This window comes from Myxocyprinus asiaticus, chromosome 17 (genome assembly GCF_019703515.2).
Source record: "Myxocyprinus asiaticus isolate MX2 ecotype Aquarium Trade chromosome 17, UBuf_Myxa_2, whole genome shotgun sequence".
NCBI lineage: Eukaryota > Metazoa > Chordata > Actinopteri > Cypriniformes > Catostomidae > Myxocyprinus > Myxocyprinus asiaticus.
In genome coordinates, this window is record NC_059360.1 from 28,719,796 (window position 1) to 28,747,418 (window position 27,623).

General features: G+C 39.2%; 1 protein-coding gene across 1 annotated transcript; it reads right to left on the reverse strand.

Annotated features, from left to right (window-relative positions):
* Positions 1 to 1,394: 1,394 nt before the first annotated feature.
* On the reverse strand, positions 1,395 to 27,360 carry LOC127455288 (SPARC-like protein 1). Its single transcript, XM_051723043.1, has 10 exons — positions 27,216 to 27,360; positions 27,002 to 27,092; positions 26,232 to 26,330; positions 19,460 to 19,532; positions 17,540 to 17,651; positions 16,834 to 16,952; positions 5,102 to 5,256; positions 4,355 to 4,467; positions 3,801 to 3,895; positions 1,395 to 1,990 (listed from the first exon to the last, which is right to left on the reverse strand). The coding sequence occupies exons 3-10, from the start codon at positions 26,289 to 26,291 to the stop codon at positions 1,938 to 1,940; spliced, it is 780 nt and encodes a 259-aa protein (XP_051579003.1). The 5' UTR covers positions 26,292 to 26,330; positions 27,002 to 27,092; positions 27,216 to 27,360; the 3' UTR covers positions 1,395 to 1,937.
* Between the last annotated feature and the right edge of the window lie 263 nt (positions 27,361 to 27,623).

The following is a 27,623-nucleotide window of genomic DNA, read 5'->3' on the forward strand; positions in this document are numbered from 1 at the left end:
ACAAAATGTGGAAAAAGTGAAGCGCTGTGAATACTTTCCGGATGCACTGTATTTCTCACTGGCAAAAATAATTTTGTGTGCCCTCTAGTGTAGAAACACCAAAATTGTTGTGTCATAAAGGTCAGATAAATATGCAATGAAATGAACCTATCTTTTAAAAATGTCAAATGTGACATAAAAAAGCACCTTGGCTTGAGCTGACCGCGCAATTGCACAGATACTTACCTGGGCATTGCCATACCTGCATACCGCGACGCGATGAGGAGGGAGTTTTCATGTTATGCAGTTATGTCATATCTAGCATACCCATATCAATCGGTAAGTCATTTATTCAATATGTATATGATTATTATACAGTAGCGGTTTTAAAAACCATGCAATTGCGTGGGGCCCCAGATGTCGAGGGGGGGAGGGCCCGTCCCGGTAGGAAAGCTCCACAAAAAAATGCTTGAGGGGTTTCATTATGTTCTGGGTACATGCGCAAATACACTGTTGTCAGGGCTCTTAGAGTGGTTCATATGTTAGAAGCCGCCGGGGTCGGGACAGGTGAGTTTTTGAAGTAGGGTTCGGGTTTGTAATTTATGAAAAAAAATATATACGACTATATAGGCCATCCGAACTTGTTTCACGCACACGCTCTCACTCACAGATACACACAAATGGATGAGTTACGGGCCGTTCAAACCGAACGTGTTTTTGCCAGCGTCTGCTCTGTTTTTCCATTGTTTTCCTGTATAAACGCGCTGGATGAATGTCCATACATGCTGCACCGCGTCTTGCTGTTTCTTCAGTGTCTCAGGGAGGAATGGCACATTTTTAGACACTGTGTCATGTTAATAAGAGCTTCAGGTTTCAAAAATGCATACCGAGACACCTACGTTCTGTTTCAGTCGTTGAACTGTGTCTAGATTGTTTTTTTTTTTTTTTTTTTTTAGCACAGGTGTCACAAAGATTTAACGTTCTGAACAAGTTCAGGTTGCAAAGAGGGGACTGTTACAATGTTTAACATTATTCCAGATTGTTCTGCATCAAGCAAAGTTTCAGCGCTTGATAAAAGGCAATATAAACTCCAGGTGAAAGTAAAGTAAATAAGACAGGAATATATTACTACTGTATACAACAAATCCTCAAAGTAATAATAATATTGTATCTTATTATAATGACAAACTGAAAAACAATATATAATTGTTAGGTTTTAATATTAATAAATAACAACTGAATTCCAAAATGTTACTGGGTGAAGTAGTAGGTTCTGCACACACACACACACACAATGTTTTGTAAAAATATATGTAGGTAAATATTGTTTTTTTATCATTGTATTGTGGAAAAACGAGAAAACGTATTAATTATCTTTAACAAGATTTTTATTTCATTAAACATTTTGAATGTACTTGGCTACAGTGGTTGATAGGATGAATTTAAAATTATGATTTAAAATACATTTTATGTAATTTTTTAAGCAAACATTTTCGAAATGGGGCCCCGGCTTGTTCGGATGCTTGGGGCCTCAGAAATCGTAAACCCGCCCCTGCTAATATAACATGTACAAAACATTTACAAATATAGCATGTTTAATATAAGGGAGATGTTTTACAATGATAATTGTGTTAAATATACATATTTTCAAAATGCCTTGTGTGAATGTTATCTATGCGTTAGAGAGGAGGTACACAAATGGACTTTGAATGTTTGGAGGGGTACGCCACTGTAAAAAGTTTGGGAACCACTGGTCTAATGCATATTAATTTTTATCTGACTTGAATTTGAATGTATATCTCTAATAAAATATAGCTTACAGTATGTGAATAATTCCCCATTGGTGGAATCAAATAATTTCAGATTCTGATAATCAGCGGTGGTCCGGATCAGGAATCTGTTCCATCAGTATTTAAAGAACAGCCGAAAACATGAGCACCCAGATAAAATGTCTAAATTCAAAGGTTATAGTCTGGGACAGGACACAGCTTTGGGGAGCCCATCTTCATGGCTGAGGTAGAGAGAAGAAGAATGGAGACAATGATTTGTAGCTGTGTGTCTGGAGGTTTACTTAAAGTAGCTATAGTTGGGGGACAAATTTGTCTCCAGAAGTTGTCATATCTGACAAAACCTTTCTGGAAAAACGATTCATATAAAAAAAAATAAGTCATTGATTCATTATTATAAAGATTATTAAAACTATTATAAAGATAAATAACATAAAAATAATTACAATCATTTTTATTATTAAAAAAAAAATAAAATAAAAATTCTTATGTAGAAGGTTTTTGACAAAAATTTTAATTAACCCTTTAAGCTCTGAAGGTGTTTTTAAAGACTTCCTGTTTCAGTGGCATGCCCAAAATGAGAGGCTTTTAACTCTACAAAAATATCCAAAGAGGGTCAATTGTTTGGTATCATTTTAAAGAAAGCTTTTAAAAAATTTGTATAATATAGATTATGGTAAATTATGAGACTCTCCTGAGAAATGGCTGAAATTCACCCCCCCCCCCAAGATAGCTCTGAAAAAACAGCTTTTATTTTGTTCCCAATCATGTCAACATCAACGGAGTACAATTTAGCAATCAAAGCAAATAAAAAGATATAGCATTACAAACATAATTAATCCAAGTGTTCAAAAGCCTCTCCAAACAAAGAAAATATAATAACTGTACGTAAGAACTAATTACACATGCAAATACAACAAGCACTAAAGGTATGCTCTCTCTCCAAAGCATGGAGGCATGAGTAACCAGATCTCATTCAGTTCCATTCTGTGTCATTTGAGCCATCATTGAGTCTGTATCATATACTTCACACTATCTCCTGGTGGTATATGTAATTAGAGTGAATGATCCTCTCTGCCCATATTTGGATGACTTCCACCTTTGGTTGCAGAGATCTGAATCCTAATATGATTGCTTTAGCGTTCCATGATGCTGGACCACATACTATATAATTTCCGAATATCTGTTCCAAGAAAGCAAACGTGTTTTTAGCCAGATAGCACTTTATATGCTCTGAGCACATTGTGCTTTGTGTAGATTATCGAATGATTCATGCATCTGATTATGTTGTATGTGTGCTCATTTTAGCGGGAATCCCCTCCTTTAAGTAATGGTATGTGATATGTTATGTTCTTCTTTTAAAATGTGGCTTATAAGCAACACCTGTTCACATGTAACATGTATGTCAAAGACAAATACTTATCTATAACTCACCATATTTTTGTCTGTGAGTAAAACAAATAGGCTGGATGTATTCTACTCTTTGAACGCTTGCCAATGACATATGACACATGGCTATTTGATCAGTTCGATGTTTTTACTGATTACAATCGTATGTATAGTGCAAAATTATCAATAAATTATCAAAACGGAACACTTCTGATTTGTCTCCAAATTTCAAAACACTTGTTCAGTTTTGGTCATAATGCCTACATGCATTGTAAAAGACAGCTTCTAAGCTTTAAAATGATACCTATTTTGTGTTGGTCAAGACTGTAGTTATTAATGTTTTGATAATATTTTTTTTTCTGTGCAGGCCAATCCGAGCTTAAAGGGTAAAAAAGATTTGCAAGCTGTGACAGTTTGCAGGAATGTTTTATGTTTATCTCAATTCTAAAAATGTAAAAAAGGTTTTCATTTAGAGGTAGGGTTTGGGTTAGTAAGTAGTATTTATAATTAGCTTTATATAAAAACAGTAGAAGTATATGGCATATTCTTATTTAGACAACTACATAAATATATGTGTGTAGGTGTGTATGTCTGTACACAATCCTATAGAAAATCTCATTTTCAGAAAAACAAACATAGACTTACACATGAAATCCTGAAACCAGCGTTCTGACCGATTAACAAGACAGGATGTCCACTCTCTCAGGGTCACCTTCTTATTCTTGTTCTTGTCACATGACCTGCGCACACACATTATATTTTAAATCTACAAGTGGACTTTCTTTGTCTCTCTCTCTCTCACTTTTGATTTGTATACTTCTCTCTCTCTTCTCTCTCTCTCTCTCTCTCTCTCTCTCTGCAGCTATCAGGCGTAGAGGACACTACTCACATTAGAAGAGTAGGCAGGCAATAAGCTTTCACAGCTCTGAATAAGAGAGAGAGATTGAGAGGATGAGTAAGAGAAGTGGATAGAGAGAGAGAGAGAGAGAGAGAGAGAGAGAGAGAGAGAGAGAGTGATGGAGGGGAGGATGACAACCTGAACGATATGTACAATAATCAGATTGATGTTGGGGAGGGTTTGCGGTAATATTATGCTAATACAGGGAAGGTCAGACAAAATCACAATAGCGACATTATTCTGTGTGTGTGTGTCTTACCAAGGGTTGGTGTCACTGTCTTTGTGTGTATGTGTGTCTTACTGGAAGAATCTTTGAGCGCAGTGCTCCAGTGGCATTCGCTTATAGTGTAGCTTTCTTAGATCTCTCCTGCTTAATTTCCCGTCCCTGTTGTGATCCAACAGAGCAAACCTTCTCTGAAAGAGAGACATTAAAGATAGATCTTAATGCTTTTAATACTGTATTTAAATATACACTATTACAAGTGTATATATGACACTTTAAAGCCTTTTTTTTTATATAATTAACATTATAAGGATCCTATTGAATAATTTAAAGATAATTATTGAGCAGATGATCCAGTTATATCTATTAATAGGAGTTCCCTCGCCTGAAGTTTCCTCTGGAGACATGCTTGGATCTGTACAAAACTGTCATCTTGACATAATTTTTTGTAAAGCAGCACATACACAACATTTAGCACAACAGCAACATGTGTCGTATGTTACTTGAGTTAATTTTTCAGTGTATTTATTTGTTAGTTTGTGATTAATTGCCATGCCAGCTTCCTATTTTCATGACAGAAACCAGGTTAAAATATAATAAAATGTATTGTGACTCTCTAAAACTGAATCTGGTCTATGCAGCTGCATGGTCTATGCAACATTTAATTTTGGTGAACCACCACTTTAAAAATTCTGGGGCACTGAAATATTACAGAAGTCCAAGAATAGCCCATATAATATTAATCTCCCTTGTTCTTATCACTTGAGTGCCAGTGCTGGAACATATGCTTAAGCTTGCAGTCTTCTGGTCCACAGTATGTGTTACCTGTGCGAGCTGGGTTCGTTGTGTGTGTGTAAGGCAGCTTTGTGAGGGTGCAGCTGGTGTGTATTTCTCTCCCATTCTGCTGAGCAGTAAAAACCAGTCCAACAAACGGTACGGGAACTGACCGAACTCTTCCTCAGAGCACTCTGCCTTGCTCACTAATGGAGAAACCACATCAGTGACATCTTTTAGACAACATCCTAGGATACACAAGAACATTCAGTAAAAAAACAATTGCTGACAATCAGAGTGCAACAGTCTGGTTTCGGAAGTAAAAATCCCATTAATTTTTTAATAGACGAATTGATATTAAATGATAACTTATAAATCTTTAAAGACCGACCTACCATGAGCTCCGAGGTTGTTCATCAATGGTATATGCCTTTGTTGAAGCAATCAGTCTGCATTATTTAAACTTCATTGTTTTAAAATCATGTTTAATAGCGGAATTCCAGGTAAACAACTACATTAACAATGATCCAGCATAGACAGATCCACCAAAAAGAGAAGCCCGCCAAACAAGTCCAGCAGAGAGCGCCCATGACACACTGTGAATGACGCAATCGAGTCGGTCTCCCTACACCCTCAAACCACATATATTTGAATATACACTATATTGCCAAAAGTATTCGCTCATCTGCCTTTAGACGCATATGAACTTAAGTGACATCCCATTCTTAATCCATAGGGTTTAATATGACGTCGGCCCACCCTTTGCAGCTATAACAGCTTCAACTCTTCTGGGAAGGCTTTCCACAAGGTTTAGGAGTGTGTTTATGGGAATTTTTGACCATTCTTACAGAAGCGCATTTGTGAGGTCAGACACTGATGTTGGACGAGAAGGCCTGGCTCGCAGTCTTTGCTCTAATTCATCCCAAAGGTGCTCTATCGGGTTGAGGTCAGGACTCTGTGCAGGCCAGTCAAGTTCTTCCACACCAAACTTGCTCATCCATGTCTTTATGGACCTTGCTTTGTGCACTGGTGTGCAGACATGTTGGAACAGGAAGGGGCCACCCCCAAACTGTTCCCACAAAGTTAGGAGCATGGAATTGTCCAAAATCTCTTGGTATGCTGAAGCATTCAGAGTTCCTTTCACTGGAATTAAGGGGCCAAGCCCAGCTCCTGAAAAACAACCCCACACCATAATCCCCCCTTCAACAAACTTCACAGTTGGCACAATGCAGTCAGACAAGTACCGTTCTCCTGGCAACCGCCAAACCCAGACTCGTCCATCAGATTGCCAGATGGAGAAGCGTGATTCGTCACTCCAGAGAACGCGTCTCCACTGCTCTAGAGTCCAGTGGCGGCGTGCTTTACACCACTGCATCCGACGCTTTGCATTGCACTTGGTGATGTATGGCTTGGATGCAGCTGCTCGGCCATGGAAACCCATTCCATGAAGCTCTCTACGCACTGTTCTTGAGCTAATCTGAAGGCCACATGAACTTTGGAGGTCTGTAGCGATTGACTCTGCAGAAAGTTGGCGACCTCTGCGCACTATGCGCCTCAGCATCCGCTGACCCCGCTCTGTCATTTTACGTGGCCTACCACTTCGTGGCTGAGTTGCTGTCATTCCCAATCGCTTCCACTTTGTTATAATTCCACTGACAGTTGACTGTGGAATATTTAGTAGCGAGGAAATTTCACGACTGGACTTGTTGCACAGGTGGCATCCTATCACAGTACCACGCTGGAATTCACTGAGCTCCTGAGAGCGGCCCATTCTTTCACAAATGTTTGTAGAAGCAGTCTGCATGCCTAGGTGCTTCATTTTATACACCTGTGGCCATGGAAGTGATTGGAACACCTGAATTCAATTATTTGGATGGGTGAGCGAATACTTTTGGCAATATAGTGTATCTGAAAATTTTGCAGTAAACTTAAAATATTGTAATGTCTCAATAAAGACAAGTGCAATGGTTTAATCACACACACAAGAATTTTTATTCCAGCACACAACACAGAATAAGCTTGGTAACACATAGCTCAACGAAGTACTAACTAATGGTGCTACACTTCTGCCAGAGGGTGAGAGAAAATGACAAGTACCCATAATGCACTGCAACATGAGCAGCCAATCAGAACTAGCAACAGTTAGACTGTGACGCTACACTGCTCCCCCCCAACAAACAGCCGTCTCGGCGTCTACAAACACTATTGCGTACAGAATAACACACATTAAACGGTTTCACTCTGAGGTTACCAATTCAATACCAATGGTATCACAAACATAGTCCTGCAGGGCATCCGCTGCTGCTGAGGACATCCCTCGTGGGCATCAGGCTCTTGAGTGGCAGGCAGGGAGGTTACTGGTGGCCTTGAGGTATCCCCTGCTTCCCCAATCACCAGCAGAGAGTCCCCTTCCCTGCTCTCACCAGAATGTTCCACTGCCAAGGGTTAGTACAGGGTGAGTCGGTCCCGATGAAGCACCACTGTCTGTTGTTTCTGTCCTACCATCCAAATCCAGTAGATGACATCAGAAACTTTAGCCAATACCTCGCAAGGGCCTCGCCAGTGACTGCAGAGCTTTGGAGAGTGGCCCTTTTTCCGTTCTGGGCAGTAAACCCAAACTTTGTTCCCAGGAGCAAAGTCCTTGTCATTGCTGCGGACATCGTACGCCCGCTTCTGTCTGGCCGTCGCACTCCCCTGCTGATCTCTTGTCTTTTGGTGGCCGCCGCAAGTAGTCCATCCTTGGTCCCCCTAGAATTTCTGGCTCAGGAGAGGGCCCAAACACTAAGTCGATCAGTGTCCAGAGTTCCCGGCCAAACATGAGAACAGCCAGGGTGCAACCTGTGGACACCTGGACTGCCGTCCGGTAGGACCACAGTACAAGGGGTAGGTGACGGTCCCAGTGACGCTGGTGATCGCTGGTCAGGATGGCCAGCTGGGTGGACAGGGTGAGGTTAAATTGCTTATTGCGGATGGAGAGGGGTAGTACGGGTCTTTCTGATCCCCAGGAGCCGAAAAACTTCTCCAAAGACCTCCGCCTCAAAGTTGCGTCCTTGGTCGCTGTGGACTTCCCCCGGTGCCCCGAACCAGCAGAACATTTCCTCCACAAACTTTTCTGCTGTCATTGGAGTGCTCTGGTCGGGTACCACATATGCCTCAGGCCACTTTGTGAAGTAGTACATGGCTACTAGAACGTAGCGATTCCCAGCCTCAGAGATCAGAAAGGGCCCCAGGATGTCGACCCCTACCCCCTCCATAGGCGCACCCACCAGGTAGTGCTGTAGAGGGGCGGGCGGTCATCATGTGGGACACTTCTGGGCTGTGCAGGCATCACAGCAGTGGACGTAATGCTCCATGTCCTGATGACATCCTGCTCAGTGAAACCGACTCCTCGGCTGTTTCAGGGTCTTTGCCACCCCAAAGTGTCTGGCCCCTACCGAGCCATGGACCATTCGCAGGGCCTGGGGTCTAAGAGAGTGAGGCACCAGCAGTTGCAATAGGTAGTTTCCCCCCTGGGTGCTTGCCACCGCCAGTACAGCAGACCACAATAGAGGGTGAGAGTGTCCCACTGCGAGTAATAGGCTTTCACTTCTGGTTCCAGTGCTGTCACCTCCTGCCACACATGTCGCTGTCCGGCTGCCAGCCATGCACGTAGCCTCATGAGGGTGGAGTTGGCCCCCTGCAGCTGCTGCAGCTCGTTATGTTCCAGGCCAGCCCAGTCGCCAACCTCTCTGTCAATCTGTCAAATGGTCATCTTCCACACCGCCTGCTCTCGCTCCTCCAGCCATCTGCAATAGCGGCAGTTGACAACCTCACATGAGCGGCAGGACAGAGCATCTGCATTCCTATGCTGACGGCCGGCTTGGTGCTGGATTTCAAAGTCATAATCCTGAAGGACCTCCAGCCACTGGGCCACTTGACCCTCCGGATTTTGAAAACTCAGCAGCCAGATAATGGAAGCATGGTCAGTCTGCAGCCGGAACCTTTGGCCATAGAGGTATGGCCGGAAGTGGCAGAGTGCCCGCACCACTGCCAACAACTCTCAACGGGTGATGCAATAGTTCCTCTCAGCTTAACTCAAGGCTTGGCTTAAGTAAGCAACGTATTCCCCGTTGTTGCCCACCTGAGACAATACTGCCCCCACATTGCTTGCATCAGTGTCAATGATGAATGGATGCCCTGGGTCAGGATATGCCAGCACTGGAGCCCCAGACAGAGCCTCCCGCAGCCAATGGAAGGCTTCCTCACAGGCGTCATCTTAACTAAAGGGGTGGCCTTTCTCTGTCAGCAGGTGCAGTGGACTTGCAATGGTGGCAAAGCTCTGCACAAATCGCTGGTATTAAGATGCCAGAACCAAGAAATTGTGCAGTTTGGTAGTGTCCTTTTTCATGGGCCAGTCCCATACTGCTGTCACCTTAGCCGGGTCAGTGGCTACTCCTGTGGCACTTGTTACATGCCCCAGAAAAACTGTTTCTCTGCGTTGCAAATGGCACTTCTTGGGGTTAAGGCACAGACTGGCTCGACGGATGGCAGCAAAAACTTCCTGAAAGTGTTGCAGAGCCCCTCCAAATTCTGGGCCATGTACTAACAAGTCATCCAAGTATACCACACAGCAGGGACGAGAGACACCCATCAGAACCCGCTCCATCAAGCGCTCAAAGGTGGCAGGGTTGTTGCAAAATCTAAATAGCATCACCCGGAACTGCCAAAGCCCTTGACCAATGGTAAAAGCAGTCTTGGGCTTTGCCTCTGGGGCCAGTTCCACCTACCAATACCCGCTTCGGAGGTCAAGGGAGCTGAACAAACTAGACAAGGCAATGTAATCCAGGGTGTTCTTCAATGCGGGGCAGTGGATAGGAGTCTTTCCTTGTGACTGCGTTGAGGCGTTGGTAGTCAACACAGAATTGCCAGGAGGAGTCCTTTTTTCTAACAAGCACATCGGGAGCTGCCCACGGACTATTTGACGGCTCAATGACTCCCGCCTTTTCCATCTCCAGGATCTTCTGCTCCTCTGCTGACTGCTTGGCCAGAGCCAGTCGGTGGGGCTGCAGGCATATGGGTGGAGCAGTGCCGTGTCAATTTCGTGTTTTATCAGCCCTGTCCGCCCACACTTCTCATCTCGTGCCACAAAGATGTCCTGGTTTTTGTCAAGCAGTTCCCAGAGCTGCTGAACTTGATTAGTGGTAAGTACTCCCCTGCTGCGCTGCCACAGTTCGTGGACAGCCTGGATGGTCTCTGCTGATGGGGTTTCCTGTTGCAACAAACTGCCAGTATGGGGCGGCACTTGTGGGGAGTATGGTCTGGACATCGAGAAGCGTAATTTCCTGGGGTGGCTCCCGGGTCTGCTGGCTGGTTGATTTCCTCCATAGGTGGGCCGGACACTCCAGCTGTTCTCCAATCCCTCTGTAAGGGCACAATGTCCATGCCTAATAAGAGATGAGTCCCTGCTACATCTACACATGCTCCACAGGGTGTCAGGAAGTCCAGCCCCATAATGCAGGCATCCTCAATGTTGGCCAACCAGAACTCATGGGTGATGTTATCGGTGCCCACAGTCACTTGCAGGAACTTCCTTTTCCTTATGGCTGTCCACTCCCTGGTCACAGTCCTCATCTGCATTGAGGTAGCTGACCAGCCAGGTGGTTGCAGTTCCATGGTCCCCGGCAGGACCCCAGGGCTGACGATGGAGATGGTGGATCCTGTGTCAATCACAGCTCAGCCAGGGTGGCCATCGAGGACACAGAGTACGTAGAAGCCCTGAGTGTGGCCCACCAGAGAGCACTTGCCATGGAGGAGAGTAGAAAGTGGTGGGAGCGGCAGTCCCTCCGCCCTGCCACCGACCTTTAGTTTTCCGACAGTCGAGAGATGTGGGGCCGGGGCGCAGGGGCAGGACAGTCAGGAGCCATGTATCCCATCTCTCCACAGTGGTAGCATGGTTCCCGCCTGGTAGACTGCCTCCTCCATCTCAGCAGGAGATGCTCTCAGCCCTTGGGGTAGCTGTTTCCACCCGACACACCTCCTCAGTGTCTCCACCATCAGCACATTCAGCCTGCCATACTCTTGCATGGAAGGCTGCTGACGCTCATGCTGTAAGAAAAACAGCCTCCACCCATTCCGTCTCTGCCAATGCTTGCGCCAGAGACTTTAAGGCAGTGAGGCAAACATGCTGCCACAGCTTTTCGGGAAGGAGGGGAGCTGCCCATGTCTCCATGGAATGCTTGAAGCCACGTGCTCACTTTCGTCCTTCGACAGGAGATCCTCCTCCTGGTCCGAGTAGGCAGCCACCTCGAAAGACACGGTTGAGCCGGCTGGTGGGCGTGTGTCACCCTCCGGGAAGTGGACGCTCCTCGTGCTGGCACCAGCCACTTCCCTCTGGCTCTAGTATTTTTACTCTGAAGAGGGCAGTAGCGACTAATTCTCATTGTCTGATGCCACATTGTAGCTCCTCAACAAGGCCTCCCAGATCCCGAAGTATTCGGTCTAAATTATCAAGAGACATTCCACTTCTGACACCAATTATAATGTTTCAATGAAGGCAAGTGCAATGGTTTAATCACACACAAGAGCTTTTATTCCAGCACACAACACATAACATGCTTGGAAACACTTTCTTCTTCTTCTTCTTCTTGTTTTTTTATTGGCGGTTCACATTCTTAGATTCTCAGCTCCTCCCTTTTTAGCTCCAAGCCCCTCATATCCCAGAGAGAGAGATAATATATATATATATATATATATATATATATATATATATATATATATATATATATATAAAAGGGGGCCTGTATTCTTTCAATCAGATTTGAACTTTTAAGAAACTGTAATAGTATATTACTTCCTATTGTTGGATTCATAATGTTCTTTAATGTTATTTGTTGCTCTCCTTTCTTCTGTAGTTCTTCTACTAATTTGTTTCTTTCTTCTGCATATTCTCTGCACTGTATTATTACATGTTCTACTGACTACTTAACCCCACACCAGCTGCATAACCCTGTTGGATGTTTTCCTATGAAATGCATTGTTGCATTTAACCCTGTATGCCCCGATCTGAGTCTTGATATAATACATTTTTCTTCCCCCTGATGTCCTTGCTCTACCGACCAATGGTTGTACTGATTATAAATGTCTTCTCTTTTCCTCATTATCCCAATAGTATTGCCACTTTTGCATTATTTTCTTTTTAATTATTGTTTCAATTTCTGATCTACTAAATGATATTTGCATGTCAATGTCTTCTTTCATCAATGCCTTTTTTTTTGTTGCCAATTTGTCTGCTTCTTCATTTCCTTTCACTCCTACATGAGAAGGTACCCATAAAAATTTTACTTTCCTGTTTGATTGTTGCATATTATATCAAATCTGGAGAATCTCCACCACTATATCTTGTCTACTATCAGAATATTGAGCGTCCAAACTTAATAATGCCGATCCTATGTCATTTATCTTTTGTATTGCAATCATAAATGCTAGTAATTCTCCTGTAAATACCGAAACGTGATCTGATTTCCTTTTTCCTTATGCTATTTTCAACTTTGGTGTGGTATAAGCAATTCCCACCTGTTCTTTTCCTGGATCTTTAGATGCATCTGTATAAACTTGAGTAAGACATATGATTTGGACAAAATCATTTTAAATCATTGGTATTTAGAATACAGTTACATTCAAAAATATTTTGATTACTGAAGAGATTACTTTGCATTTTATTGTCATTTGTTTCATTTAATATTTAGTCCTTTCAGATGGAAAACATTTATACATATAAATGATGTGATCCAAAGTGCATTTAAACAGCGGTGAAACACTTTCTTATGATGTGTTACATTCATACGAGCAGACAGAGAAGTAAGTTTGAAGTAAGTCTGGAGCAGAAGAAACAGAAATAAACCTTGTGTAAATTGTCAGCTTTATGCTAAGCTAAAATGCTATTTCTAGCCATTTTATATGCACATGTTACCAGGCACAATCATATTTATTTATCAAGAAAATTCACGTTCTTTTTTTTCTAGTAAGACGTTTGATATTAGGGCAAAAATCACATTCTTGATAATAATTTTTGTATTGTTTTCCTGTAAAAATATCTAAAAACCCTTAAAACAAGATCAGTTTGATTGATCTTGTTTTAGAAACAACACTGCATAAGATATTTAGATTTTTCAGAGAATGTATTTTTAACGTGTATATCGTCTTACTGTACTGGGAGAGTTTTTATAGTCTAAAAATCTACCAGTGCTGAAGAAGTAATCCAAAGTATTTAGAATATGTTACTGACCTTGAGTAATCTAATGGAATACATTTCACATTACATTTTACAGCATGTATTCTGTAATCTGTAGTGGAATACATTTCAAAAGTAACCCTCCCAACACTGGATGCAACTTTATACTACTTTAAATTCATTTCTTGTACTAAATCTTCAATAATCCAACCAAAGCTAGGTTCTTTTCCTTTTCCATGTTCCCAACATGCTTCTAACACCTTTTTGGTCAGGTGCTGATCTTTCTGACGTTTTAAATTATCCCAGTATGACATTATTAATTGCTTTCTTCTTATGTACATTGGCATCTCAGCTCCACCTGCAAAGCCAGAATTGGTAAATATGGATATACTCCACAATATATTTCATAATATATAGCTCACCCAAGCGCCTAACTAATGGTGCTACACTTCTGCCAGAGGATGAGAGAAAATGACAAGTACCCATAATGCACTGCAACATGAGCAGCCAATCAGAACTAGCAACAGTTAGACTGACGCTACAATATATTGTTTCTATACTTACAGTCAACAGCCTAAATTCAAAAGTTTTATATATTTCCATCTTTTTTTATTTGATTAGGTAATTCACAATGCTTCGTGGAATTGTAGTTCGTGCCCTCATGAAAGACATGAAGTACACAGTCTTTTACCTTTGTCATTTTGTCTGATTTTCAAATACTTTTTTACTTCAAATCAAAGTTTGTAATGTTGTGATTTACCTCGGCACTGGTTGGTTTGGTTCAACTCTTTTATGAACAATTTTATGAAAAGCCTAAGGAAAAAATGAATGGGAAAAATACTTGCAGAAGCCAGACAGCTGAAAAAGTATGCGGGCACTGTTGCGCTCTATCCCCCCAAATATCCAGATCATTTTTAATGCAGAAGTAAGCAAGTGGTCATATTTCCTGTGAATATAAAGAAAGAGGGAATTTTCTCTAACAAGAAAAGAGACAATAGTGCGTTTATTATTTTGCCAAGATGAAACAAGGTGAAGTTTTGGTGCAATAAAAGTTGAAGCAATAAAAGTTTGTCCATGCATGCTGAGTCAAGATTCTTGAGGCCTGTCAGTTTCAGTGTCTTGCTCATTCATTCATCCATTCATTGTTTTGATGGCATCGGTGAACTATTGCAATTCACAACCACAAAGTGCAGTAAAAGGTAAAACACTCAATGGCTTATACCGGAAGTGGTTCAAACTCAAGTTTGAAAATGGCCACGCCCAAATTTAGTTGAAAATAAGGTGGATAGGGGCCTGGGTAGCTCAGCGAGTAAAGACGCTGACTACAACCCCTGGAGTCGCGAGTTTGAGTGCTGAGTGACTCCAGCCAGGTCTCCTAAGCAACCAAGTTGGCCCAGTTGCTAGGGAGGGTAGAGTCACTTGGGGTAACCTTCTCGTGGTCGCTATAATGTGGTTCGCTCTCGGTGGGGCGCGTGGTGAGTTGTGCGTGGATGCCACGGAGAATAGCGTGAAGCCTCCACACGCGCGATGTCTCCGCGGTAACGCGCTCAACAAGCCACGTGATAAGATGCACGGATTGACAGTCTCAGACGCGGAGGCAACTGAGATTCATCCTCCGCCACACGGATTGAGGCGAGTCACTACGCCACCACGAGGACTTAAGAGTGCATTGGGAATTGGGCATTCCAAATTGGGGAGAAAAAGGGGAGAGAAAAGGTGGATAGACGGTTGTGATTTAGGCTTAAGAGAGGAAATAAAGATATTCTGAATAAGCTGAAAATTGAAAACCTTTCTAGGAAAAGTGATTTAGAAAGTAACTAAAAAGCAAAATAATTAGTATTGTGATTACCTTTGAGATGAAGTAATCAGTAAAGTAATCTGACTACATTTTTATGAGAAGTTATTAGTAATTTGTAGTGGATTACCTATTTTGAGTAATTTACCCAACACTGGTTGATACACAAGAGATTACAGGAGTCTTTAGGGGTGAATGTGCATATAAGTGTACAAAAATGTAAATAAATAAGAAGTTTGTGTGTATCCTACAGAAGCCGCAAAGTGCAAAACAAAACAACAAATCTAAAAACACAACGGCAAATCCGAAAACAAAAGAGCAAACCATAAAACACAACACCAAATCCAGAAACTAAACAACAAGTTAGAAAACACAACAGCAAATCAGAAAACACAACTGCAAGACAAAAAACACAACAGCTATTCAGTCAAAATGGAAAGGGTAGGTACCATAGCTTCTCACCTGATTGGCTGTGTGAATGAGATCTAGTCCTTTCTTCAGGATTGGTTCACTGATTATATCAAAATCCATGCCAAAAGGTCGGTAACTGAAAAACTAAATCATTTGGAGTGTTTTCTCTCTCGGGAAAACAGTAACAGGAAACTTTATAACACAGAGGGTAATAACAGCAAGCGGGAAAAGTTAGTTTTAGGTACGATGTTCATCTATGGTCTCATGGTTCATCTAGTGCGTAAGGGACCGTCTTAAAGTCGAAAAACTGCACTAAAACGTTGGTGGCGTTCAAGCATTCATTCAATTTACATGTTCTAACTAAAAAACACTGTTGTTTACATTTTTTAATAAAGGTTCCGGTTGCTGCCAATGGATAGATTTTCCATGTATATCTAATTATATGGATACAGTATTCAATTATTTAAAAAAAAAAAAAAAAAAAAAAAAAACACCACTAAAATTCATCAAGATGTCATTTTTACATTACAAAGGTTGTAGCAGGCTGCCAGTGGTGTGAATGACTAACATTTTTTATTGTTTTATTGTTATTATTATTATTTTAAAAAAATAATTAAATACTGTATATGTATAATTCCACATCCTGGGAAAATCTCACCCAGAGTAAATCAGCGTATCTAATAGCTTCCTTCTACAACCTTTACAATATGAAAATAATATCTTGGTAAAATTTCAGCCAATTTTTTTTTCTAAAATACTTGAACACTGTACTCATAATTGGAAATGCTGGCTTCAAATGTAGAAAGTGAGCCATCACACCCACAGTCTACTGTAACATTTAGAATGTGAAAATGCTTTTTTAATAACAGTGTTTGTTATGTTAGAATATGCAAGTCAATTGAATGAACACTTGGACACAGGCACTTTAGGGCAGTTTGTAGAATTTTTAGATGGTCACTTACACACCGTATATAAAAAGTTTTCCCATTTGCTGTTTTTGCTCTCTGTGTTATAAAGTGTCCCATTACTGTTTTACTGAGTGACAAACCACTCACAATTTCCAGTAATTGACCATTTGGAATGAATTTTGAAATAATTCAAAATTCTCTGCAAGTGGGAAGAGAACCAAGAAAGGACTAGGTTTTCTCCAGACAGCCAATCATGTGAGAAGCTATGGTACCTACCCTTTCCATTTCGACTGAATTGCTGTTGTGCTTTCTTTCTTGCGGTTGTGTTTTGGGATTTGCCGTTGTGTTTTATGATTTGTTGATGTGTTTCTGAATTGTTATTATGCTTTTGGATTTGCCATTGTGTTTTTGTTGTGTTGTTGTTTTGTTTTGCGCTTCACGGCCACCGTAGTACTCTTACCAAGACAAGCTCCACTATGTGCCTTGCCAATGCGTCGTTTTTTGCGGCAGGCCTCCCTGTGAAGCAGGCACTCGTTGCCGTACGTCTTCCCCAGAATGCTGCACACTGGTGCCCCCTGCCTGTAGCCAACAACAAGCACACACAAACTGGTGTATTAAATTAGTTTAAAAACTGTTTAACTACTTATTACAAGACTAATCATTTAATTGTTATTAATTAATTATAAGGTATTTAATTGCATATTTTATTACAGATACATGTAGGGGATACTGGGGTTAGTTGTCACATTTTTTTTTACATTTCTGTAAAGCCATTGCAAAAAATATTATATTAAAATTGTATTTTGGATGATAGAATTCAATATATATATATATATATATATATATATATAACTAAAATTGTATCACGATTTTATTCCACCTGAAATTTCAAAATAGTATATGTGGTGTATTCTAGTCCCTCTACAATATCTTTTCTTTGCCAGTGGCACTTTGTCTAAGTTCACTGTGACAGAGCTAAAACTCCAATGGTTTAATGTCTGGGCTGCAGGCCATAATGTGGTGAGTTTGATTCCAAGGAGTCTGTGAGGCATCTTACGTCATTATTCTGTTCCTAATCATGACTCTTTGGCTCACTGTCAGCAGTCTGGGAATAAAATGTCAGCTCAGGTGTCTTGGAAAAATTATACTCATTCAGAGTGGCTTACCGAGGGCAGGTCTGTGGACACACACATTTTGGGACAAGGAGGCCTCCTTCCTTCACTACTTGGCACCAGGAACCGATAGGACTGTTACATTTCAACAACTGACATAGTGATTCTAAAGAGAGAGAAAGAAAGAGGTGGGAGTAGATAGGGAGAGAGTGGAATTTTGAAAGGAGGAAGCAAATGTTTTTTTTATATTGAATTGTGAAAAATTATTAAGTAATTACAGTGGTGGCCAAAAATATTGGCACCCTTGGTAAATATAAGCAAAGAAGGCTGTGAAAAAAAACCTGCATTGTTCCTTTTGATCTTTCATTTTAAAAAAATCACAAAAATCTAACCTTTAATTGAAATAAAACAATTGAAACAGGGGAAATATCTCATTATTAAATAAATATTTTTTTCCAAAATGCATCGGCCATAATTATTGACACCCTTTTATTCAATACTTTGTGCAGCCTCCTTTTGCCAAGATTTCAGCTCTGAGTCTATAATCTATAATCTACTCTAATGCCTAATGAGGTTGGAGAACACATGCCAAGGGATCTGAGACCATTCCTCCATACAGAATCTCTCCAGATTCTTCAAATTCAGAGGTCCATGTTGGTGGACTCTCCTCTTCAGTTCCCCCCACTGGTTTTCTATGGGGTTCAGGTCAGGGGACTGCGATGGCTATGGCAGAACCTTGATTTTGTGGTCAGTGAACCATTTTTGTGTTGATTTTGATGTTTGTTGTGGATCATTGTCCTACTGGAAGATCCGACCATGGCCCATTTTAAGCTTTTTTGCAGAGGCAGTCAGCTTTAGATTTTCTGTCTGTTGGTATTTGATAGAGTCTGTGATGCCATGTATCTGAACAAGATGTCCAGGACCTCTGGCAGAAGAACAGCCCCACAACATTAAAGATCCAGCAACACATTTAACCGTGGGCATTGGGTACTTCTTCATCTCTGTGTGTACCAAACCCATCTCTGGTGTTTGCTGCCAAAAAGCTCTTTTTTTGTTTCATCTGACCACAGAACCCGGCTGCATCTGAAATTCCAGTAGTGTCTGGCAAACTGATGACGCTTGAGTTTGTTGTTGGATGAGAGCAGAGGCTTTTTTTCTTGAAACCCTCCAAAACAACTTGTGGTGATGTAGGTGATGTCTGATTTTTATTTTTTTATTTTATTTATTTTTTATTTTTTGACTTTCTGACCCCAAGACCCAACAAATTTCTGCAATTCTCCAGCTGTGATCCTTGGAGAATTTTTGGCCACTTGAACCATCCTCCTCACTGTGCGTGGAGACAATATAGACACACGTCCTCTTCCAGGTCGATTCTTAACATCTCCAGTTGATTGGAACTTGTTAATTATTGCCCTAATGGTGGAAATGGGTATTTTCAATGCTTAAGCTATTTTCTTATTGCCATTTTCCATTTTGTGAAGCTCAATAACCTTTTGCCGCACATCATAACTTTATTCTTTGGTCTTACCGATTGTGATTGATGATTAAGGGAATTTGACCTCATATTTATATCCCTGTGAAACAGGAAGTCATGGCTGAACAATTTCATGTTCCTAGTCACCCAGGTGCATCAAAAATGTAAAATATGAATGGGAATATACTTCAGATATATTTTACTCATAATAATTTCTAGGTGTGCCAATAATTGTGGCCAACATGTTTTGGTGAAAAATATTTATTTAATAATGAGATATTTCCCCTCTTTCAATTGTTTTACTTCAATTAAAGGTTAGATTTTTGTGTTTTTTTTTTTTTTTTTTTTTAATTTTTTTATGAAAGATCAAAAGGATAAACAATGCAGATTTTTTTTCACAGACTTCCTTGCTCATATACCAAGGGTGCCAATATTTTTGGCCATCGCTGTATGTGCAAAGGTATTGATAGACTGTATAAAGTGTGTTCAGCCTATCTCACCTGGATCTACTCTGCCCAGATATGGCCTCAGCTTCTCTTCAGCCTGCCTCTGTTTACGCTGGGCTCTTCCGCCCTTTCACAAACACACACACACAAATAAGTGTAAAGCAATAATGTCATGTGAAATGGTTCAAGAAAACAGGGACATTTTTATTAAAACAGTTAAAGGTACACTCAGTATTTTTATTTTTTTTTCATTTATGAAATATTGGACTTGCACTGACACCAAGGGGTGTGGATTTAGCATCATTCAAACGCAATAATTTTCCTTTACTGATGCCACCTAGAAATTCACCATTCACAGTCAGCCACGGTTAAAGGAATAGTACACCCCAAAATTAAAATTATCTCATCATTTACTCACTCTCACTCATCCCACATGTATGATTTTTTCTTCTGCAGAACACAAATTTAGATTATTACATTAAAACTCTGTAGATCCATACAATGCAAGTGAATGGTGACCAAAACGTTGAAGCTTCAAAAAAACTCATAAAGGCAGCATAAAAGTAATCCATATGACTCCAGTGGTTAAACCCATGTCTTATGAAGTTATCCAATAGGTTTTGGGTGAGAACAGACCCAAATATTATGGAGTTAGAATTGTTTCTAATTCAGAGACAAATGGAAAGAGATTCACAAATAGAAAGTTGGTTCATAAATAAACTGAATGTGATCCACAAATAAATGTAAGGAGTTTCACAAAAATGAAATTAATTCACAAATAAAAATAATGAGATTTACAAATATATGTTAGGAGTTTCACAAAAAAAAAGTGAATTCACAAGTAAATAAAATGAGATTTGCAAATAAAAAATTATTTACAAATATATTTTTTAACTCACAAACACAACTCTGTCCAGCATTCATTTGTGAAACATGCACATTTATTTGTGGATCACAAATAGGTGGACTCCACCCATTGTCTACTCAAGACAATCAGATAATGGCCACATTACTCAGACCATTAATCGTAGCACGTTCTATCTTCAATCAATCATGCTTCCTTTTACTATCAGGGTGGGACCAAAGTCACAGTACTCTCATGAGCATGGAATCAAGCACATACGGATAAGCTTCAAGGCCGCAAACTTTTAAGGAAACGGACGCAATCAGAGGAATACTGTGACTTAAGGTTCGTATTATTTTCTCTCAGTTATAAATGTGTAGTGTCTTGTTAAATGTCAACAGATGAAAACTGCCCATTTGTAGAGTGTCCTGATCATTAGCTTTATATCTAACCTGGCTGACTGTATGAGTCTGCTACTTTAATTTATCCAAGTTTCTCAACTGAAACTCCTAGCTACATAATGGAAAATGTATGTATGTGTTGTCAAAACCTTTACTCTTAATGTTACATGGCAGATCCAAACAGACACACTATTGGACACTACAAAAGATCAGTAGTACAGATAGTGCCTTTATAAAACATGAATCATATTAGATGATCTTAGGATCACAAACCATAAATGAATACCCGATATTACACAGATCTACAAGATCTGCTATACCGGTCAAAAGTTTCGAAACACGACTGAAATGTTTCTCGTGATCTTAAAATTTTTTTGATCCGAAGGCGTATGCTTAAATGTTTGAAATTAGTTTCGTAGACAAAAATATAATTGTGCCACCATATTAATTTATTTCATTATAAAACTAAAATTTAATTTAATAAATTTTGAATTTAATTAAAAAAAAAATTTTTTTTTTAAATTGATAACTTCCACCAAATAAAGAAAAGCAGCCAATAATGCCCAACATAGATGGGAACTCCTTCAATACTGTTTAAAAAGCATCCCAGGGTGATACCTCAAGAAGTTGGTTGAGAAAATGTCAAGAGTACATGTCTGCAAATTCTAGGCAAAGGGTGAGTACTTTGAAGATGCTAAAATATAACACAGTTTTGATTTATTTTGGATTTTGTTTAGTCACAGCATAATTCCCATATTTCCATTTATGTTATTCCATAGTTTTGATGACTTTACTATTATTCTAAAATGTGAAGAAAAAAAAAATAAGAAAAAAAAAATAATAATTATAATAAAGAATGTGTAAGTGTTTCAAAACTTTTGACCGGTAGTGTACATATAAATTCATTGAAGTAATATTTCAAAGGATTTATATTTTTAGCACTTAGTGTTATGGCAGACCAGTCCAATGTTTCTCGCAAGAAATAATATGTTAACCCTGTAAAACAACACGTTTCACTTATTTACTCAGGAAGTATATGGGCTGTAAGATACAGGGGGGCAATAATAATAATAATAGTAATAATAATAATAATAATAATAAAAGAGTTGCGAGGATACTGGAGAACTGGTGCACTCTGCTCCACATCACAAAAAGATGGAAACAGTTGTGCTACTGGTGGTAAGACATCACAAAGCTCCATGGCCCAATCTTGTTTGTGTAGCATGTTCTTTTCTATACAGTAATGGACTTGTTTTTAATGTGTAACTGTTATTTTTTCCAATCATTTGTGCAGAATGCTCTTACCCTGACTAGGAGTATCCGTCCCAGACTGATACAACACTATGATGTGGCAATGAGGATGTTCACGTACAACAAACTCCACAAGCACTCCAGTTGTAATGTTCAGTTCCAGTGTTTGTGTGTAAATACATGTACTCAAATGTATTGTCTTTTGTAGTTATGTACATGCATAACAACCTGTAATTTGTAACCAAAAATCATACCTTTTAGCCAACAGACTTGCTTTAAAGTGTAAAAATGCCTTGATAGAACTCAATATAAGATTTGTCAATTAAATGACAAAAAATTATTTGTCAAATGAGATGAGTCATCATTTATACTCATATTCATGTTGTTCCAAACCCAAACGACTGACTTTCTTCTGTGGGAGGAACTTAAAAGGAGATGTCAAGAATTATGATAGGGACTGACAGCCTCGCTTTCATTTCAGCCTCATTAGCAGCATCTACATTTTACAATTTATTCTCATATTCCACAGAAGAAACTAAATAGTACAGATTTTAAAAAAACATGAGGGTGAGTAAATGACAGAATTTTCATTTTTAAGTAAGTCAACCCAAAGACAATGTTACAGTTTATTTAAATTTTGTGTTGCACTTTCATTTCAAAATATGACATTGTAACTTAAAAGAAATCTTACATAACAGAAAAATAAAGAATCTCATATTACACATTATAAAAGGTGTCCTGTATTGCAGCTGGAAACACTGAGTTTTGGAGCAGGTGGGTCAAGTGCTCAAAGTTGATGGGCAGTACACAGGGGAAACATCTGAAAGAGATGGCAATAACCAATGAGTCAATTATCACTGTCAGAACATAATGCTGTATTTTATGAAGGGACCCCGTAATAGTACCTCCTAAAACATTCACATAAAAGTGCTAAAATGCTAAATTCTAATAAATATTACCATACAACTGCTTTTTATTAAATACATTAACATAATGTGAAACCAAATTATTGGCATAGCAGATCTTGTACACTATGTAATATAGGGTATTAATTTATGGTTTGTGCTCCTAAGATCATCTAATATGATTCATGTTTTATAAAGGCACTATCTGTACTACTGATCTTTAGTAGTGTCTAGTAGTGTGTCTGTTAGGATCTGCCATGTAACATTAAGAGTAAAGGCTTTGACGACACATACATACATTTTCTATTATGCAGCTAGGAGTTTCAGTCAAGAAACCTGGATAAATTAAAGTAGCAGACTCACACAGTCAGCCAGGTTAGATATAAAGCTAATGATCAGGACACTCTACAAACTGGCAATTTTTAGCTGTTGACATTTAACAAGGCACTACACATTTATAACTGAGAGAAAATAATACGAACCTTAAGTCACAGTATTCCTCTGATGGCGTCCGTTTCTTTAAAAGTTTGCGGCCTTGAAGCTTATCTGTACGTGCTTGATTCCATGCTCATGAGAGCACTGTGACTTTGGTCCCACCCTGATATTAAAACGAAGCGTGATTGGTTGAAGATAGAACATGCTACGATTGGTCCGAGTAATGTGGCAGTAATCTGATTGGCTTGAGTAGACGATGGGTGGAATCCACCTATTTGTGGATTGCCCGCAGCTCTCATGCAAGAAATGTTACAGAATTCACAAATGTGAACTGCCATCCACAAACGCACAGCAAGCGATCCACAAATAAATGTGCGTTTCACAAATGAATGCTGGACAGAGTTGTGTTTGTGAGTTAAATTTATATTTGTAAATCTCACTTTATTTATTTGTGAATTCATTTCATTTTTGTGAAACTCCTTACATTTATTTGCGGCTCTCATTCAATTTATTTGTGAACCAACTTTCTAATTGTGAATCTCTTTCCATTTGTCACTGAATTAGAAAAAATTCTAACTCCATAAAATATAACTCCCTTTTCACTATAAATATTGACAGCAGTCTCCTTGGCAATCATGAGCACATCAAGCACTAGGAAGTGTAATCGAGCTTGAAATATTTATCATGCCTAGAGACTGCAATGGCAAGATGTACAGTGAAAAAAAGTTATGTTTTGGTCTGTTCTCACTCAAAATAGATTAGATTGCATCAGTAGACTTGGATTAAACCACTGGAGTCATATGGATTACTTTTATGCTACCTTTATGTGTTTTTTGGAGCTTCAAAGTTTTAGTCACCATTCACTTGCATTGTATGGACCTACCAAGCTGAAATGTTCTTCCAAAAATCTTTGTTTGTGTTCTTCAGAAGAAAGAAAGTCATACACATCTGGGATGGCATGAGGGTGAACTATTCCTTTAATTTAATCCATGTGTGAAGTTAAGTGAGTAGTATTCGGCTGGTCATGTGATTCAAATATGGAAGCCCCCATGAGGAGACCCTACAAGAAGGTTACTGATATGACAAGAGTCACTTATGTGAGTGGTTATGATTTTACACATATGTTTCAAAAATACTATTCATTTCTTAAGGAGTAAAACTTTTTAATGAGGTCAGAAATTACTAAATGCACCTTTAATCTTGTAATTAATTTGACAAACAATAAACTATAAAGATACTAAACCTGTAACACTTATATATAAATATAATAAGATCAAATTCATTAACTCAAACGGACCAACTTTATATTAGGTGGCCTTAACTACTATGTACTTCACCATTTGATACAATGTACTTATTATGTACATACATGTTGTTACATTGTAATTACATTTAAAGTACTTGCATTTAGTTACATTTGTAGTTGCACTAATAACTTTATCCCTAACCCTAATCCAACCCTTTCCCCAAAACCTAACTCTAACCCCTAATCCTAACCCTACCCTTACTCCTAAACCTACCCATACTTCAATCTCAGTAGCAGCAAATGTGGGCATTTTGCAGAAAAACATGTAGTTACACAGTAAATACATAGTTTTGTATGTATTTAATGTTAGTACATAGTAGTTTAGGCCACCCAATATAAAGTGTGACCACACAAACTAATAACGAACAATACTTTTCCAGCATTAATTAATCTTGGTTAATGTTAATTTCTACTGATACTAATATTAATGCAAAAAATACTAATTATTTACATTAAAATTTTATGAACTAACATGAACAATAAACAATAGTATTTTGATAAACTGACATTGATCAAGAATAATAAATGCTGTAGAAATATAATTGTTCATGGTCAGTTCATGATAAACAATGCATTAACTAATATTAACTATCCTAGGTTCACTGCTGTTACATTAAATAGATTGCCAATACCAATGTTTATAGTAACAAAGAGCTGTAATATTTTTTTCAAATCAAATTTCTTGATTCCTTCTTTTTTTTTTTTTTATGTCTGAAATCTTGATGTGTTTTAGGATATCAGAGTGTTGCTGTACAGGTTTAGGGCTCGATGGATGAAAGTCATGTTGTTGTGACAGACTGAAATATTGACAGCATGTGTGCAGAAATATGGGGTTTAAAGAGAGAGAGAGAGAGAGAGAGAGAGAGAGAGAGAGAGAGAGAGAGAGACAGACAGAGAGAGACAGAGAGAGGGATAGGGAACATAAATTTTTTTAATAGTCTGTTAGTGCTTTGGTTCCCAACCCTGTTCCTGGAGGCCCCCCAACACTGCACATTTTGTATATCTCCCTTTTCTGAGTCTCCACTAACAAGCTGATGAGTTGAATCAGGTGTGTTTGATTAGGGAGATATCCAAAATGTGTAGTGTTGGGGCCTCCAGGAACAGGGTTGGAGCGATTACAGCACAGTAAGTGTGAAAGCTTTAAGAATTTTATTAGACTCTGCCTCACATGAAAGCCTCCATCTGAAACTACCTCATTTATAAACTTTACCTCCATCCATCTCTTTCACTACTACTGTAAATGGACTCTTTTGTCATGATATTATATTGACTTCTTTTGCTCTTTCATGACAACAAAGATCATACCAAACCCTGCCCTAAATCAGACAAACAAACTGTAATTCAGTGATGGTTTTTATTCCACTGAAAATACAATAATTTTACCACTAACCATTCTCACAATTTTTTTTTTCTGTGAAATAAATGTGCTTTGTGTGGTAACAACTAAATTCACTGGTTTGATTCAAGTCAAAAATATTATTAAACGTCTTAATCAACCTAAATAAATTAGTTTACACCAACAAAACTAATTTTAAGAGTTAAATCAAGTAGAAATTGCTCCTTAAAGTAACAATTGGAGGTTACTACTTTTTTATAGTGCAGTGTGGACTGACAGCTAAGTCATTATGCTTAATACAATATGAGCAAATGAACAAACACATTATCACCACTATAGACCACTTACCGTGACGACACCAAGGTGAAGGGTCATTGTCAAGAACAGCACATGACAGAGCAGGTGCATAGCTGCTGTGGCCGAGCTCGTGGAAGGACGTTTATGAGTCTGAAACATGCATTCAACAGGTGTGTATTTGCAGAGTTTCTCTCAATCATAGTTCTGTCTAAAATCTTACCCGGAATGCACCCACTTATCCTAAAAGATATATCACAGATGTGTGGGGGAAAAGTTTGTTTCTCTAAACTAAGAACTTCTCAGAATGAGAGCAAGGGAATTAAGAGTGTGTTTAAAATTTAATCAGTTTCCACCAGAAATTTAAAAAAATGTTCATCCTGAGTACATCCTAAGAGAGAACTATTTAATTTAATCAAGAAAACGCATAACTAATGAAAAATTGAGACAAGGCGTAAAGAAAATGCAACCTTCATGTTCAATGTTAAGATTTAATCATATCAACATAAAGTCAAAGTTTGAAAGATCATAATTATAAAAGTAGAGAAAACAGTCCTCAAAGCACAAACCTTGATCAAAGCTGATTCTGTCTGTTCGCTCTCTTCTTTAAATAACTCAAAGTGGTCTCAGTATTGTATATAAGCCCTGGAGTGCTCATTAGATGTGTGTGTATGTGTAGAATAGAGTGGCCCCATCACTGGGAAGTCATTACTGTATGTTACGGCTCTGAGCATATAGAGTTACGTTAACAGAGCAGTCGTGCATTGACAGAATCATTCTTTCATTCCTATGCTATTTCCTTTAAATGGTGTTGAAATTCTTACCAGAGCTTCTCTCTTATGATGTCTCTTTTCCTCTTTCTGTGCCTTTTTCTCTCTGCCTCCTTCCTCTTCTCTTTCTCTTGCTGTATTTTCACTGTAAGGCAGTCACATACCTTTCTTTTTCCCTTCCACCCCTGCCCCTCCTTCAAGTTGTCTTTTATCTCTATCTTCTCTCTTCTCTTTTATTTGATAATCTACTTTTACCGTCTCCTCTTACCTGGCCCTCCACTCCTCATTTCCTCTCCCGCCTTCTCTGGCTTCACCTGAGAAGTCTTTAATTAGCAATCCATTTACAGGATGGATGAGCACACACACACACACACACACACATACACACACACACACACACACACACACACACACACACACACACACACACACACCTCGACTCACACATGGACTTGAAAAACATCTAAAGACACTGTATAAACCTGAACTCTCTCTTTCTCTCTCTTTTCTCTCCTCCTACTCTGTACTGTGTTCTTCCATCTGTTTTGTTGGCCTGTAAATCTTTTTGTCTATGGAGCAATGCCAAACTCAATGAGAACCAGAACTCACTCACTCTCTATTCCTCTCTCTCACACATGCACATACATAAACACTCACTGGAGACTGATGAAATTGA